The 18398-nt window shown below is 41.3% G+C and overlaps 1 protein-coding gene across 5 annotated transcripts in view; it reads left to right on the top strand.

Moving 5' to 3' along the window:
* Positions 1-20: 20 nt before the first annotated feature.
* Positions 21-18398, top strand: part of SLC11A1 (solute carrier family 11 member 1) — a 42932-nt gene continuing 24554 nt past the window's right edge. For 2 of the 5 annotated variants that reach the window (XM_072985281.2, XM_078382159.1), the window contains exons 1-6: positions 21-110; positions 5357-5496; positions 6324-6616; positions 9543-9724; positions 15004-15125; positions 17396-17518. In XM_072985281.2, coding sequence (XP_072841382.2) covers positions 9664-9724; positions 15004-15125; positions 17396-17518 — 306 coding nt within the window. In that variant the 5' untranslated portion in view covers positions 21-110; positions 5357-5496; positions 6324-6616; positions 9543-9663. Of the gene's footprint in view, positions 111-5356; positions 5497-6323; positions 6617-9542; positions 9725-12233; positions 13346-15003; positions 15126-17395; positions 17519-18398 lie in introns of those variants that run through there. The other 3 variants (XM_072985279.2, XM_072985282.2, XM_020792078.3) reach the window with 3 other exon arrangements.

The raw sequence follows: 18398 nt of genomic DNA on the forward strand, positions 1-18398 counted from the left end.
ATTGAAAAAAAATCTTGCCAAGAAGAAGAAGAAGAAGAAGAAAGAAGAAGAAGAAAGTGACCTAAATTTTCTTTTAAAAATCCTTCATAACTTTTCAGCCCCATCCTGTGGTAAGGAACAATCATTGCTAGCTACATAAATAGGTAACAACACTATCAGTCATCATCACCTTTTTAAAGGACCATTGTTATGCTCTCATCCTATGTCCTCCTCACACATACCCTTGCAGGTAATGCTGATAGTTGTAACATGTTACTTCCAAACTGTGCTTATACCACACTTTTCTGTATGATACATACAAAGTAGTTTACAAATTTTAAAGCAATTAGAATTTCAATAGAATCTGAAATTATAAAACATCAAAGACAAATAAACCAAAAGATAACATGCAGCACTATAATAATCATAGTATCAGTAGCAAGAAGTTCTCAAGAATGTATTCTCGAAGGCTTTCATGGCTGGGATCTGATGGTTGTTGTGGGTTTTTCGGGCTCTTTGGCCATGTTATTCCTAACATTTGGCCAGTCTCTGGCCGGCATCTTCAGAGGACAGGAATGCAGCTACAGCCTTTCAGCAGAAGTTTCCCACAATCATCTATTGTTAAAATACTATCACAGGACATCATGTTTTACGGAGAAAATAAGCAAAAACAAGGCAATTTTAATCTTGCCTAGTGTTGCATGCCCCAAACTAGTACATCCAGATATATTGTACTGCAATTCCCATCCTTTCTTCTAACACATCTGGAGGGCACCATGTTGGGGAAAGCCAGCCTAATTCCTGCAACAAAAAAAGTTTGCTTTCAAACAAGGAAGCAGCTCTGCATAGCAGTGTACTAGTACGTAATTTGAACTGTCTGGAGTGACTAATGCAATCTTTATCTCAAAGCATGGGGAAATATGGAGAATTCCCACTTCTGTAAAATTCCACAGACTTGTCTTGTAAAATCAGCTTTTTATTTCCGGGGGGTGGGTGGGAGGGAATTCCCCACAGAGAATAAATAGATTTAGCCATTACAGTAACTTGGTCAGGAGTTGGAACCTATCCTAGTCTGACCTCCCCTTCTGTGTGTGTGTGTGTGTGTGTGTGTGTGTGTGTGTGTGTGTGTGTGTGTGTGTGTGTGTGTGTGTGTGTGTGTTTGTACACACAAGTTCTGTTCAGGAGTTACAGCAGCATAGGGCTAAATGGTGGAGATGCATACAAGTCCCAGCCTTCTGTGTCCCATTGCCATCCAAGACCTCAGTGAGACCTTTGCGTATTTAATTCAAAAATTCAGCTGAATTTGCGCTCATGGTACTTTTGTACTTGGAAGCTCTGTCTTATCAGGACAACTGATCACAAAGATGAACCTATGAGAAGGTCAAAGTGGAATATGTGAAGAAATGCTTTACCTCCAAGTAAGCGAAGAGGTGTATTTCCATCCCGCATAGCACATTTAATTCTCCTTGCTTTCAGGCTTAGCATCAGAGCTGTAACTAGCAATTTTGACACCTGGGGCAAATGACAGTCTTTCCCACCCAGTCTGCCCTAAGGCATGGGCACATGCTCTTTCCTCAAAATGGAGGAGGATAATGTGGTGCTCCCTTCAAAAAAGGAAATGTATGCTTTCCCAAAAAAAGAAGGGGGTGCGATGAGCAGAGCAGCAAGGTGTTGCAGTATTTTCCCAACACTTACCAATAGATTCCCCCATAGACTGTGGCAAACTATATATTTTATTGCCCTGGGGCAAAGTCCCAGTAGCGTTGCCCTATTTACAGCCCTGTTTAATGCCTGAATAGGGCTAAGTTCTAGTCTGAAAAGGGTAGGGCTACAACTGTGGTGGGAGACACATGTAAGTCATCCCCACCTAAAAGCCGGTGGGAGCAATGGGAATACAACGATGTAGACCAGCTTGAGGGCTGATCTAAATGAAACACTGGAGTTGCATTGAAGTAAAGCACCCTCATTTAATTTGTCAGACTTATTCAGACAGTCCTTTATTATGAATGAAAATCATCATCCTAAAAACAAATCTTATCTAGTCAGACCCAGAGCTCTTGCACAAACCCGTTCAAATGTTTTCCATTTTTTGCTGTTTCCTTAATACTCCAAATAAGCCTGGTGGAGAAATGATTCAAGATATTGTCAACCAGGCAAATTTCATGAAAGAATGAAATCAAGCAGAAAGAAATCAACCCTGTGTGCTGCGTTGCTACACAGTGTCACAAGATACATTTCTAGTGTTCTGCCTCCCTGTGTTTTCTCAGAAACTCTTCATCTGACTTTGTACAATGGTTGCTTTGTAAACAGCTGCATTGCTGTCTGAACGATTGTTCGTAGCATACCAAAAAGAAAAGTCGGCAAAGTACCTATCCAGTTCTACCCTATTGTTGACCAGGAATTTTTTAAAACATAAAAAAATCATTGGCTCATCTGTTGAGGCTTCATTTGCCATTACATTTCTCCTGACCTTGGAAAAGTCAGTGTTTTAGACTACAAATCCCAGAGTCCACCAGCCAGTATGACCAGTGGTCTTATAAAGTATCCTTTTGATCAGACTTGCTCATTTCTTAAAAATATGTACCATATGTTCTCAGTGAAATCTTAGGACAATTCAGAAATGCATTATCTCTCTCTTTTTTAGGACTTGTAAAAATGTTCCATGAGTTTACATTCAAACTTGACTGCCATTTTTTCTTAATACACTTCCATAATACAATTTGGATTAGGATGAGGATGATGATACTACTACTACTAATAAAAAGAATTAGAAAAACTAGCAAAGTACAGAGACCTGACAATCAAAACATCTCACCTCTGGAAGAAACACAGTTCAGTGGCCCCCATAGTCATTGGGGCATTGGGAACAATATGAAGATACTTCACGCAGTACTATAACCAGTTGCAGATCTCAGAAATCACACCATCAGAGCTACAAAAAACAGCAATATTAGGGACAGCATACATGCTGCACCGATATTTAACAGATACTTGGGTTTTTGGATAAGGTGATGTGTGAAGAATGGTTTCCAATCTGTGCCCCCCTTCCTATTTGGCCAAAACAACAACAACAACAACAACAACAACAACAACAACAACAACAACAACAACAACAACAACAACAACAACAACAACAACAACAAAACGGCTGATCTAAACCATTGATTCCCAGACTGAAGGAAAAACACCTTAAAGGGTGAAAAAATACCAAGAAGAGGTGGAAGATATTTCATTTTTTATTTTTAACTCTATATTATGAACTATTGTTCTCATCAGGGGCTGAATGATGATAGAAGAGATATGTAGAAGCAGATTTGGTGTAGCTGCTCCAAAAGTGAGGGCAAAGTATGATGGTTTATTTGGTAAGATTTAAAGATATAATACAATATACATTAATGGGGTGGTATATAAATAAATAAATAAATAAATAAATAAATAAATAAATAAATAAATAAATAAATAAATTCACTTTATATCCTTATAAATTGGAGGAAGTTTCACTGATTGCATTGCTATTACTATAAATGTTATCTATATTGTAGTTTTAATAATTTTTGAATAATGTTTTTCTGTTATTTACTCCATAATTCCATAATGGCTGGAACAATACATATTGTTATTAATGACCAAGATTTTGTGGGTTGCGTACGTTGCTGTTTTATTAACAGTCTTAAAGAGACATAATTCTAAATCTTCAGGAATTGCCTTGTCATGGCGGAATCCATCACCTCATGCAAATTCCAAGGTGTGTCCTTCTCTGTGACATTTGGAACTAATATGTAGACTACACACTCTGTACTCATGAACAAAATCTGTCACAGCTGTGTCTACCCCATTGCAATAATATTGGCCAAGATATGGCATTTTCTGCAAGAGGAGCTGTGTTATCCAGCTCTTGCACCACAATAGCAAAGCGGCAGGGGATACATTTAGAGCTGATTTATTATGGCTTGTGCTTGTGGCAAAAGCTCGTGTCGTGACAGACAGGTTAGTCTCAAAGGTGCTATGCAACTTGAATGTTATCAGAACATGACAGGCCATGTCTAAGTAGGACCAGAAACAATAAGAAGTAGATGTTATGAGGTATTTTTTTAAAAAGAAAACTTCAGCCCCAAAGAAAAGTAATGGCACAGAAAGCAAGACATAAAAAAGAATGAAAGTGAGACTATTTCTTCGTTTCCTCAAAGATGTTGAGAATCTTGTATTTTATTCATCGCAGTGGTGGGAAACAGTAAATAAGAAAAGGAACTAGAGTTGAGATTTTATTTCCGAAAGCTGTTGATGTAGCACTTTGTTTTGATGTTGGAGGTTGTTGTTCCTGCCAAGGACCTTGAGTGATACCACATCCTGTTTCTTTTCTGGCCTTTCTGATTTTTTCTTGACAGTGAATTAGGGTTGTCACCTTTTCTTGTTCGGGCTCTTTGGCAGGATTTTCAGCGAGTAATTTATTCCCATTGCTGCCCCATACATGGGAAGATAAGCCTTTACCATTTTCCAGTAGCTCATGGAGATGTTAAAATAGGTGAAATCCTCCCAGAGTTTCAAAATTTACATAGAACATCATTTTTGTCACAGAACTTGGGAAAGTTATTTTTTGGAACCTACAACCTTGAAATCCCTCAGCCAGAATAAAAAGATTATCTGAGATATGAGGCTAAGAATATACTCCAGCCTTTATATTTAAGCCTTTATATATAACCTTCCAGAAACATATCAATAAATCAAAATTTATCCTCTGATTTGTTTAATAGCTTCTGTGGCTCTAAATTATATATATAATTTAGGCTGATGAAATTAAGCAAACTGGTGGAGTGGGGGGGACAGAAGTGTGTATGTGAAAGACTCTGTGAGTGAACCCCATCTCTGTTCTCAAAACCAAACTTCTAAACTTTGTTTTTCAGTTCTATGTCCACCTTTCTGAGCTACCACTTTGCTCCTGGCTCCAGATGACAGAACCCAGGGTTCAAGTAGAACTTCCAAGCATAAAGTCTGTTCACTCTTCCCTTAGAGTAGGAGTGGAGCAGAAGGCAGATCCCTAAGTAATCTGCAGTAATTAGGAAAAGATTGCTTAGAGTGGCAGTACTATACTTTAGAGATAAAAAGGAATCCCTCAAGTATTGTCTGTGTGAGATTGTCACATCAGGAAATATTCTTATGTCCTGTACTTTGCAAATTTGCGTACTGCTTTGTCATCAGGCCTAAGCCCTCCTCAGACATGAAAGACTACCTCAGTCTGGTTAAACTTTAATAGGGTTTCCACTTGAATGATGGAAAATCTGTAATGTATTGTATAACTAAAAATGTGTAACAAAATTACAGTTTGATAATAGCAAGAACAATCCCCCCCTTGTCTCCCTGCTGTCACCCTAAATTATAGCAATCAAACAAGAAAGCTTGGAATGGAAGGTCAATTTTAATCAGTCATTCTCAACGGGAGCCATATGGCCCCCTGGGGGCACCAGCACATTTGAAGGGATCCACAGACTGGAAGCAATTCTTCACACACCACCTTATAAGGTTTGTTATGAGATTTATATAATCCTGACTTGGCCTCTATTTCTTTTATATTGTGTTTATGGTTGTGGCCAAACAAACACACACACAAAAACTGCTAGATAACTCTGTGGTTTAGGCATCTGGCTACAGAGCCATAAATTAGGAGTCTGATTTCCCACTGTGCCTCCTTGATACAGGCTGGACTCGACGATCCATAGGATTTCTCCCAGCAATACAGTTCTAAGATTACGTATAAGGTTGAGAATGACTGGCTTCAATTGTCAAGTCAGGCACATTGTTATCATTTGTATTGAATTGGGTTGTTCCTGCTCCTCAAAGGTGGTTGTTTGAGCTTCTGTGGAATGAGAAATGGGACAAAGATACAGGGCTGGTGAGCAGGTTAAGTGAGGCTCAGCAGGAAATGGAGAACCAAAGCAGTTCCTTCAGAACCCATGTAAAATGGAATCCTAAAGCCACCAGAATTCTAGTAGTTGCATTCTGCATTAACTCCATCCCTCCTGAATGTTTTATTCTTATTAAGATCTTGCTGCCTCTTTTCTCTTTTCTGTTTTATGACTGCATTGCTACACCTTTCTATTTTAATACTGTATTTGGGACTTTATTCTTCTGCCAACTGTTCCAGAAACTGTAACTGAAAGGATGGTCCGAAATAATCCTAAACTAATGAATGCACATAACTTATGAGGCAGTATCATCTTTAAGTCATTGGGATCCAAATACAATCAGTTCCTGTGGAGCTCTTGCTATTCTGTACCAAAGTTCCCAAGAGTTACCTAGCTGCACTAAAAGCAAAAGTGAAGCTCAAAATGCCTCTTCTTCCTTGACAGGTCAACACATATGTACAGACGATTGTGCAGTGAGATCAGAATTATGGTGTAATTCTTCGGTTACATTAGGAGCACTTCCTTCTTTTAACTCCTTGTGAAATCTGGGACAGAAATTGCTGAGCTCACTTTTCAGATTCACCCTCCCCTGGTTGCTCCATTATTCTGTACCTCAGGCCATGCACAGAAGTTCCTTTAGTTCATTTCTTAATGATTTGTGTGGCTGTGCAGTTTCACCTCTGAACTGAAGACAACTTTTGATATAAAGAACATCTAAATGGGATCAGAAGATTCAGGTATGCCTCCTTCTACTTAAATCCGTGTCTTCTGCAATTTAAATACTGTACAGAGATCTCTTTTGGCACTGTTCCTCAGGTTGGCTTTCTGATTCTCAGTCACCTTTTTCTTAGCTTTTCTTAGCTTTTCTTAGCTTTAGCATTACAAAATGAAATCTGTTTTTTTTTATGCCAACCTGGTGTCTTCCAGAAGTGTTGGACTCCCTACCCTGAGACATCTCCCAAAGGATAGCACCAAAGCAGATGATTTGTCTATGAAATAGTTTAGATCAGCCTTCCTCTACCTTTTGCCCCTCAAATATGTTGGGAAACAACTACCATCATCCTCAGCTAGCATACCTAGTTAAATGATGGACACTGTGGTCAAACACAGTAAGACACTGAACAAACAAGCAAACAAAAAATTATCCAGAGAAAAATAGTGGCATAGGCAGTGGGGCAAAAAGAATACATAATGAAAGTGAGATTAATGTCTTGGCTTCCTCAAAGATGCCAGGAATCTTCTTACTTTTATTAACCAAAGTACCATGAAGTAGATTTTAAAAATACATTTTAGTGTCACACATTCCTGCTGGTCAAAATCATTTTAGTAGACATTTGCCTATGAAAGGGAAAAACTGGAATTTTACAATTGCTATTGATTAACTTAAAACAGTGAATTTAAATCCATAATGTCATAGAAATCTGCCTTGCCAGATTCAGAATAAACTAACAGGGCGACTACACTGACAAATAATACAGAAAATGCTCAGGGCCTGGGATGGTCTGATCTGCATAATTTTCCATTGACTACACAACATACAAGTCAATGTGAATCAGCTGAGTGGCTGACCAGAAGCTGGCTTTCCCAGCTTCCTGCTTCAGGGTGAGGAGATAGTAAGCAAAAAGCAACTTGTGTGTATGTCAGTTACCCTCAACTGAGCACTCCTTATCTCTTAGCCATATTTTTAAAGGCTTGATGCCAGTATGTACTGATGTGCTAGGACATCTAGAAGACACACACACACAGAGAGAGAGAGAGAGAGAGAGAGAGAGAGAGAGAGAGAGAGTCCCTGCCCAAGTCATAAAGGGGCAAGAGGAGCAAAAAGATGCAGGAGAACCAGGGAGGGGGCCATGAGGGCCATGGGGGAGGTCTTTATTTGGGCTTGAGGGAAGGGGTTCTTCACTGAGGGAGCTGTTTTGGAGTCAGGAGACATGAAAGCAAGGTTGTTTCCACACCCAAAAAAGTAAATTAAATACAAAGTGTACTGATATTTTTCTTCTTCTCAGTTTTACCTGGTAGAGGCAGATTTATACCCTCCAATTATTATGTATTATTATATTAATATTTATATATTAGGTCAGAATTATATTCTGAAAATATATAATTTTTTTACCCCACTAAACTGCCTTTCTGTGCAAATGTGGCGGTGGTCACAGGTTACTTTGCTATTATAAAAGGAGGCTGAAATTTGAAAATTGTTGGGAAACACTGGCTTACAACAACCAGACAGGAGTGAAAGAGGAGGAAATGGTAGCCCTTGTTTGCAGCTTGTTATGGTAACTGATGGCCATCTCATGAGGAGAGAAGACTCCCTGGAAAAAACCATGATGTTGGGAAAGTGTGAAGGCAAGAGGAGAAGGGGATGACAGAGGATGAGATGATTGGACAGTGTCATCGAAGCTACCAACGCAAATTTGACCCAAGTCCGGGAGGCAGTGGAAGACAGGAGGGCCTGGCGTGCTCTGGTCCATGGGGTCACGAAGGGTTGGACACGACTAAATGACTAAACAACAACAATGGTAGCTGTATTATAGCTATGCCTCCTGTAAATCTAGATGGCCACAGTAAAGCTACCTCAACAAGCTGCAAACAAGTGTTCATTGCCAATTTCCTCTTCTCTCTCTGCACTTTCCTGTCTGGTTAGCTAAAGCAAATTCAGCAAGGGAAACCCAACTTTCCTGGTGCAAATTCACAGCAAATCACTTCACATTTTCCCCACTGTGTAGTGACACCCCAGATTTCCAGATGAATGAAGCAAAACCCTGAAACTTGGGGCTTTTACTATTCTGAAAACATTTTAATAACATTTATTATTCTGTATATATTTCTTTGTAAATGGTAAATCAATTTTTGTCAGTGGAGAACAATTTATTTCATTTCCATTCCAGAGGTAATCTACCATTCTCATTAATGTAAATTAACAGTTTGGACACTGTGATGGGTGGGGACTGTTGCTTATTAGGTTTAAACAGAGAATAAATTATTGCTACTTCTCTTAGAGTATTGCTATCAGATACACATTGACACTTGTACTTTTCTCTGTAACTTAAGGTCAGAAAGAATGCCTTAGCTTTATTATGGTAATCTAATTATAAATTTCTCAGGCTTGTTAGTCTCTGATTCATTACTAATTAAATGTTTCTGCAAAATGATTTTCTCACTAATTGACTGGTATTTGGACAAAGGCTGAATATTTCCATTAATAGCCATGTAAAACCAAGTCATTTTCCCTTAGTTTTTTACAAGTTAGACCTGCAACAAATTCATGTTCTGGATATTCTGAGTTGCAACCAGCCAGTGGTGCAGACTGCATGAGTCTGTTCCAGAGTTCTTTGTACAGGTCTATGAAGATCTCATTTCCATCTCCAGATCTCTGTCCATGTGTGTCCTGTTCCCAAGGTGGGCTGATCCCAAGTATTAGGTCTTGGTAGGCTAAAGTACTTAATTGTCCTTTTGTGTAACTTGTATTGTTGGCAAGAAGCTACTGTTAGGACAGAATATAGAGAGACACGATGGTTTCCTATAGGCAAAGGAGTCAGACAAAGGTGCATTTTATCCCCTTACCTGTTCAATCTGTACACTGAACATATCATACAGAAAACTGGATTAGACTGAAATGAAGGAAGAGTGAAAATTGGTGAAAGAAATATTATTTAATTTCAGATATGCAGATCACACCATCTTACTAGCAGAAAGCAACAATGACTTAGAACAGCTTTTAGGGAAAGTGAAAAAATAAAGTGCCAAAGCAGGATTGAAGTTGAACATTAAGAAGACACAAATCATGACTACAAAAGAACTACAGAACATTGGTATTGACTATGAAGAAATTGGAGTTGTTAGAGGTTGTGCATACCTTGGTTTAATCTTAATTGTTAAAGGTTTATATAACTTGGTTCAATCTTCAGTCCAAATGGAGAGTGCTGCCAAGAAATCAGGAGACTTGGAAGGGCAGCAGTGAAGGAATTAGAAAATATCATAAAGTGTAAGGATGTGTCTCTGGAGATCAAGACCAAGATCATCCACCATATTGTATTCCCAATCACTATATAAGGGTGTGAAAGCCAGACAGTAAAGAAATATGGCAGGGAAAAAACTGATTTGTTTGAAATATGATGTGGATATCCTGGACTGCCAGAAAGACGAACAAGTGGGTCCTAGAGCAAATCAAGCCTGAACTATTTCTGGAGGCCAAAAATGATGAAACTGAGACTACATTGTGCCTACATTGGGCACATCGTTAGAAGGCAAGATTCACTGGAAAAGACAATAATGCTAAGAATGGTTGAAACTAGCAGGAAAAGGAGTATACCAAATATGAGATGGACCCCCTAAAGGAAGCCAGAGGATTCAGTTTATAATGGCTGAGCAGGCCAGTTGACGACTGGACATTTTGGAGATCACTTATTCATGGGGTCACCGAGGCAACTTGATGGCACATAACAACAGGCTGAAGCATGAATAGATTAGGCAGAACCAGAGAAGGGATTTCAAAATTGAAATAAATCAGAGCCTAGCAACAGAGTCTTGCTTGACAGTTGGAGAAACAAATGAGTGCAGGAAATGCAAAAGCAAAATCCAAGAGCAATCCAGAGACAAGCGAGACCAGTCATAACAGAAAATAAACAGGGAGAATCCAAGAACTGTACTCAAGGAGTCCAAAAGTCATGCAGAGAGGAGTAAAATCAGCAGAAGGGTCAGAATATAGAGCAGACAAGTCGTAAAGCTTAAAGAAAAACCGTCCCAAAAAAACTCCCAGTCTCTGCCTAAAAGGTAACATATATCTGAGTTGCTAGAATCTTACTCAAAACTCAGCTGCATTCAGTTGGTGTAGTTGGGAGAGTAACAGAGATGGAGGATTTGACCTGCTCATCTCCTTGACAGAGATCAGCATTCCTGGGGAGGTTTCTTCTCCCCAGGAGTATTTCCTTACAGCTGCACATCATATGGGGATATCTAGCCTCCAGCTACTTTGATCCTGTAGTATACCTGTGGGCTCAAAGGGAGAGCAGCCTCCCTCCCTGCCTTCCTTTGAGAAATCAGTCTCCTAGACCCTCAAGGGGCCAGTTCTGAGGATCCAGCAGTTCTTATCTGTGAGCAACTCCAGCACACACTCAACCATCATGATGCAGGAAGTGTTTGCAGAAACAAGCTCCTTTATTTGAGCAACACAACTCAGAATGAGCCAACATGGCTCAACAACAAAACTTAAATACTTTATAGGAGTCCAGGGAGTTGATTGCACTCCCATACAGTCCAAGTCAACAGAATGAGTCCACAAGAGTCCTTTACTGGGAGGAGCAGAGCCCTGCCTCCTCTACCAGTTCCAGAATCCTTCATAGGTGAGCAAGGCGCAATGTGCCCCAATAAGGATGCTGCATGCAGGCACTCAGGTGTCCCTCGAGTAGTGTTGCCTGAGCACCTTCCCCAGCTTCACCTCTATAGTCCCTACTAGCGGCAGCTGTCCCTTAGGTGCAGTATTCTTTCTTGGAGGCATGGCCAAAATCCATGTGCACCTGGCTGGGCTCACCAAAGTAACAGGGAGCAGAGTGTGTGGGGGGGAATTGGAGGAGGGCCCGTACACTGGCATCAGCTGTGCTGATCAGGAGGTCCTTGAGGCAGGGTGGCTTGCCCCTGCTGCTTCCTCCATCAACATCACTGGTTTTTGGGCCTCCTCACCTTATCTTGGCAGACCCAGGCAGCTTCCTCCAGCAGCACGAAGCACTCATCCCACTGTCCTATTTATTTATTTATTTATTTATTTATTCATTTATTTATTTATTTATTTATTGGACTTATATACCGCCCCATAGCGCTACAAGCACTCTCCGGGTGGTTTACAATTTTTTACTTATACAGGCTACACATTGCCCCCCCCCAGCAAGCTGGGTACTCATTTTACCGACCTCGGAAGGATGGAAGGCTGAGTCAACCTTGAGCCAGCTACCTGGGATTTGAACCCCAGGTCGTGAGCACAGTTTTAGCTGCAGTACAGCGTTTTAACCACTGCGCCACAAGGCTCTATGCTTGGATCCCCACATCAGATGGTCTACCAGCTGACTGTGGGATGATCTGGCAATGGCAACATCTCCTGGGCCTTGAACAAATCCCAGTTGATGGTGTTCACCCAGCAATCTTCTTTGCCTTCTCTGCTCTACTTCTGAAATCCCCAGTCCTCCATGGCTACAGGTTTGGCCTCCAAGGCATCATCCATGTCTGCGCCACCAACACCCCAGTCCCCAGGTCAACTGAGGGTCAGGAATCTCATCCTGACTCTCAGGGTGGTGGAAACCCCTCTCTTACCAATAGGGTGATTCGGGTCAGTCTCTATACTACAATGTGCCATGGGAAGGGGAGGGTCCAGGGGAGTGAGGAAGAAGCCCTCTCCTTGGAGATCTTCCAGCTTCCAGGCAACCGTGGTCTGCACCATTAACACCTTCATTCAGCAGGACATACATGAAAATACACTAGGTTTTTTTTTGGTAATCGAGATCATTATGTCTGGTTCTTAATCAGTCAGTAGTTTCAGCTGTTGTTTTTTCCAATGAGAACACATGTCTTTGTCAGGGCTCAAGAGAGTTGTGGCCTAACTGAGATTACTATTGGTGGGTGGATTCCATCACGGTTACTAAGCTTAAAAGTATGGTGAGTAGGAGAGACCAGCACCTCCTGGGCACTTCGCAGTGCATCCCTTTAGTCTATTGAACAGCTGTACTTTGTGTACATGCTGGCAACTTGACTACTGTTTGTTTCAAGGTCCCTTTGTTTAAGTAAATACATAGCTTAGGCTAATTAGCTTTGTTATTTTGCCCATTGTATTTTCTGTATTTGTAACTGGCATGGCTGGATCTTTTTCTTGGCTCAGAAATGGCAAAAGAACTTTCTAATAGCGAGCATGGAATGAGGTGTCTGACTATCAGAGATGGCATCTCTGGCCCACTCCATCCAGAGAAGCTGGCTTGAGAGACCATGCAATGTTGGGTCACTTTCATCCAGTATAGGGCAACTGGCTAGTTTAAAGGGCCCAGGACAGGTTTTTCTGCCATATGGCCATGGCCAGGGGGAATAACTGGGGCATCTTGGAGGAAGAGGAAAGCAGCTGCCACCCCTGCCTTCTAGCATGTATCATCTGAGGTAATAATTTTACTGTTCTTTGAGGTCAGGTAAGCCTGGTCCCAAAATCACTGAATAGATTTTGAGCATGGATCCACCACAAGACAGGTGCAAATCCTGTAATAGCAGGAATACTTTCCATTTTAGAGCTTGCAATTAGTACATATCCTATTAAAATGTTGCCTCACAAGAGAAGCTGGAGTCACCAGACTGGTTTTTCCAGACTGTGCATCACATTGGAAAACGTGATGTTTGCATATGAAACCAGCTTTCTGTAATTAATACAGTGTCAGTATTGGGGCAAGGCAAGAGTTTGGTGAGAACAACTTGAGCAGGAAAAGCACATAGCATGGGTAAGATTGTGACAAGGTGCTGATATTTTGTAAAGTATTTATTTAATTATAGCATTGTGTTTTTTAAAACCACTGTTCTCTCTGTGTCTGTAAAGTGTTTCTCTGATCTTATTAGTTATGCTCTGGTGAGGTTTCTTCCAGTCCGCTTAAAGCAATTATCTGGGTGCTTTGAAAGAATGCTTTTATCGTGCAATTGTCCTGCTTTGTTTGTGGAATTTCATTGAGTGGGTCAAATACTGTGTTGCAGCCTCCCTTATTTTCCCATCCTTTCCTGTGTGTCTGTGAGAACATCACAGAAAATCTGTTAAAGAAAGAATGAAAGAAAAGCTGCATGGTCTTTTGATTCACATCGGTGGGAGCTATACGTCCAGGAAGCATCCTTTATTTCTCTTCTTGCACAGAACCAGCAACCGTTAGCTGAAAAATTCTGCAGGGCAACCTGGTCCAAGGATGACCATCACTCTGTGCCTTGACTCCTCTTACCAAAATAAACTGTTCTGTGCCAGAGCTTCAGGGGATGGAAGTGTACCATGCAGGTACCATGTTTCCCTGAAAATAAGACAGGGTCTTATATTAATTTTTGCTCCAAAAATGCATTAGGACTTATTTTCAGGGGATGTTTTATTTTCCAGTTATGTCATATTCTAGCTGCTGCACAATGGTGGAGGGAGGGGTTGATCTTAACTGGGGCTTATTTTGGGGGTAGGGCTCATATTATGAGCATCCTGAAAAATCATACTAGGGCTTATTTTCAGGGAAACAGGGTGGCAGATACCATGCAAGTAGGAGCTCCTGAGTGGTCACTGTCACCTGGCAGCCCCACTGCACTTGTGCAGGAGCAGTCCCATGAAACAGCTGCAGTGCAGGCTATGGAGTCAAGGTGGGCTTGTGCTGAAATGATGGTGCAGCACAGAAAGTGGTTTGGAAAACTCATGGTTCTCAGATATTAGCTCCTATGGATATTTGTCCTGGTCAAATTACCATTCCTTCAGCTGCAGGCAAAAGCTGTGTGATGCACATATGGCATGGATATGCTGCCAAAAAAAGGTGTGCTTATTGTTGAAGTCTTTTCCTCTTCCAGTGTAGGAACACTTAGTTTGTGATGCAAGAAGACATATTCATGGAGAACAGGTTTGCCCGTGGGTTTTAATCATAGTGGGAATCAGAGCCTGGAAATGTTGCTTTTTTTTCTTCCTTTTTTTTTTTTTTTTTTTTGCTAGGTGGGAATTGTGAGGTTTTCTGTCAGCATCTGATCTGACCTTTTGGGAAACAAGTTGCTGGGCTAGATAGTCCATTGTTCCAATCCACTGTAGCCCTTTCCCTGTCTCCATCCCACGTCATATGATTGGTTGTTATTAGCATAGTTGAGAAAATTTACAATATAATCGTTGCATGTTGTAAGGTAAAAGGGTCCCTGGATTTCCAGGAAGAACTTGACATGGGTAGCCATTGGAAGGGATGATGATATATACCTTTTTGGTGGAATAGAGGGGCTAAATTTAATAATAGATATTAACAGCGGTTGTTGTTGTTGTTGTTATGTTAAAACAACAATAATGATGTATCAATTCAATCGCTAAGTTAGATTCTCTTAACAATTGTGTCTTCCTTTCATGCATTACTGCTAAGTGCCTCTCCTTTCCTTTGACTCTTCATAGGCAGTGAAATCAGACGAAAAGCTAAATATGGTGCCATTGAATCACCAGAACCAAATCATCATGAGGAGGACAGAGATCAAACCTACCTGGATGAAAAGATTGCCATTCCAGATGTTGCGGGAGTAAGTCTTCAACTAGGAGGTTAATACATGGCTCCTTTCCCTAGAGCAGGACTCTTGAGCAGGCCTTGGGATGAACAGGGAAATCCATTGTGGATCTCTAGACTAGGCCAGTTAGATAAGGTCCCTTTAACAGCTACGCAGTATGAAAGCACCTGTTGTGAGAATCTCAATATAAAAAGGGAAAAAACTGGTTTTGCTTGTAAGGTTAAGAAGAAGGGAGCTTGCTGCTGGAGGCCAAGTTCTAGGGTTTAATTTGCGGCATGTTGAGAGAGGACTGAGGAAAACCCTTGGCTGAAAAGCTCTGAAGAGCTGCTGCAGACCTGAGTAACCCATCTTCTCCAAGCTGGGGTTCTTCAGATGTTTTAAACTATACCTTACAACATTCCTGACCATTGGTCCTGCTAGATGGGGTTAAAAGAATTGATCCAAAACATCTGCAGGGCCACAGGCCAAAGAACTCCTCTAGAACAGCAGGGCCATGGTCTGACTCTGTAAACAATGGCTTTTTATATATTCGCGAAGGTTTTCATGGCTGGGATCTAATGGTTGTTGTGGGTTTTTCAGGCTCTTTGGCCATGTTCTGAACAACCTTCAGAACACGGCCAAAGAGCCCGAAAAACCCACAACAACCAATGGCTTTTTATGTTGAAATAAAGTACTGTAGTGTCATAGTTAGAGACCTGGACTGGGACTTGGGAGAATGTAATAATCACAGAGCCATTATATTTATATTTTATATTTTATATTTAGTGGATGACTTTGGGCAATCACTTTCTCTGTGTGACCTACCTAACAGGGATGTTGTGAGGACAAAGTCAGGAGGAGAAAAACCCTGGAGCAATGGCAAAATATGAACATGTTATAAATAATAAAATAACATAAATTGAAATGAAAATACAGCTATATCTGCTCCAGTTATATCATCATCATAGAATTGCAGACCTGAGAGGGACATGATGGATCATCCAGTGCAACCCCTGTCAGGGAGGCACAGCGGGGAATTGACCTAATTTTGTTACTTGAATTTTTCATTCTATGTTACATAGACCTCTGTGAACAGTATAATCTTATTCTCTGGAGTCCCACATCATTCCTTATGGAAAGTTTCATGATTGATTGATTGATTTCCCACCTTTCCACAGCAAAGTTTCACTCAAGAATCTTGCAGTCTTTATAAAGGAAAATAAAATAAAATAAAATGTAGCCATAAAAATCATTTAAATCAGATACATACACAGTTAAATGTGCAACAGAACAGACCAAACTGCTTGTGTAACAGTGGACACTGGGCATCTGTTTCCCTAATGAAAGGAGGAGGCAGTAGCACAGATGAGGCTTAAAGTTTCTTTCAACCGGTAAAAACACATGCACCGGGCATATATATAGAATGCCAGGGAGGAAATGAGGAAGCGCACTCGCTCGTGGTGCAGTCATAAAGTGTTTTATACTTTCTCTTTATGCAAAGAATATATCTTATGTGTACTAATTAGCAAGCAGTATTCAAACAACAACCTGATTAGGATAGGAACTTATACCATATAGTCTTTTCAGGCCCTCAGACAAAGAAACAGCTGCATTGCAACTATATATGTACTTGCTGTAGCTAAGCAGATGTATCTGGGGAAATTCCATGAAGCGACGGTCCAGCCAGTCTAAACAGGTGCAACCCTAGTGTATCAGGCCGGTATCAGGCACAGTAACAGAAGCATTTGGGGTGTTTTTAAAAAGCTCTTTTCCAGCATTTCCAGCAAAACCCCATAAGCAAGTTTGAACAGACATGTATCTATACCCTTCTAAGAAGCTGGTGTAATGGAAACCAACCACAATACTGAAGGGCGTGTGTTCCATTTGGGGGCCACCCAGTAGAAAGGAACTTCCCCAGTGGCTGTTATGCCATCTGCTCACCTGCTAGAGTTCTTAAGAAGGACATTCCTGGGGTTCTTAACCTGGGGAGAGATTGATCCTTTCTGCCTGCCTGCAACCAGGCTGCTCGCTTTCCATTGAGTGAGAACAAGATAAAGTGCTGCTGGAAAGGAATGAGTGGTACCAATAGGGTGTTCTATTATTGCTCAAGGACTCTAAAGGGGAAGGGACAAGGGGTTATGCCCTGGAGTGACACTTCCTTTCCCACTGTGACAAAGTAACTGTGCAAGAAGTATCTAGAGCCCACCGGAATGCAGTACTGGCATGTACTTTCTGTGGAGTACTGTACAAAGGAAGTCAGAACAACAGTGATTTTATGAGCTAAGTGTGGCATTTTCTCTCACCAGTACGGTTTCAGTTTTAGGAAGCTCTGGGCTTTCACTGGTCCTGGCTTCCTCATGAGCATTGCCTACCTGGACCCAGGAAACATTGAGTCAGACCTACAGTGTGGAGCAATCGCTGGCTTTCAGGTGAGTACATAAGGGAGAGCAGGTTACGGCTGTAAGGCAGGCTTGCACAACATACAAATGACCCGTAGGTGAACATCCATCCCCTCTCTGTCTGCTGGGGTCCAGAAGCAATTCCGAACACCACTGCTAACACAGGGCCAGCACAAGACACTTTACTACCAGAGGCAAAGGACAAGATGGTGCCTCCTTCCTTCTGCAAACAGCAACTGACTGGGCTGGAGGGATGAGCCTTATTTCAGCATGGATTATGTTAGAAGATCCTCCAGTATGTGCCCTGTCTGATTAGTGAAAATGGGCCAGATCAGGGGTATTTGGGCAATCCTCAGATGGAGCAAGTAGCCACTGACTGCCCATATGGTGGAGGACCCTCGCCCATGGATCCTTCATATTCAACACTGGCACTGTGCCTCAAAACCCTGCTCATGGCCTGCATGCAATTCCAGCTGATTCTGGCAGCCAGCTCAAGGTTAAATCAGCCTTTCATCCTGAAGTCAGTACCCAGCGGGGGGTGAGGGAATGTGTAGCCTGTATAATTGAATTGTAGAACACCCAGAGAGAGCTTTAATTGTTATGGGATGGTATAGACTCAATACACTTTAATTTTAAAAAGACATATGGCAATTCGAAAGGAGAAAGGGGGAGCAGAAAGTAATATCTAGGAGGACTCAGCTGGCACCAAAAGTAAAGGAGAATGATAGCTGAACCCTCCCCTATAAACCTCAAGACCTCTCCAGAACACTCCAACCACTGAGTCACCAAGTCTCCTTGCAGTGCTGGGGCCAGCTATTTTGCACAACTGCAGAGTGAACTGCATGATAAATTGCTAATTAGGACTTGCATTCTAGAACCTTCCTTCCCACCCACCCCCACTTTCTTATCC

The sequence above is a fragment of the Pogona vitticeps genome, chromosome 1, assembly GCF_051106095.1.
Source record: "Pogona vitticeps strain Pit_001003342236 chromosome 1, PviZW2.1, whole genome shotgun sequence".
Lineage (NCBI taxonomy): Eukaryota > Metazoa > Chordata > Lepidosauria > Squamata > Agamidae > Pogona > Pogona vitticeps.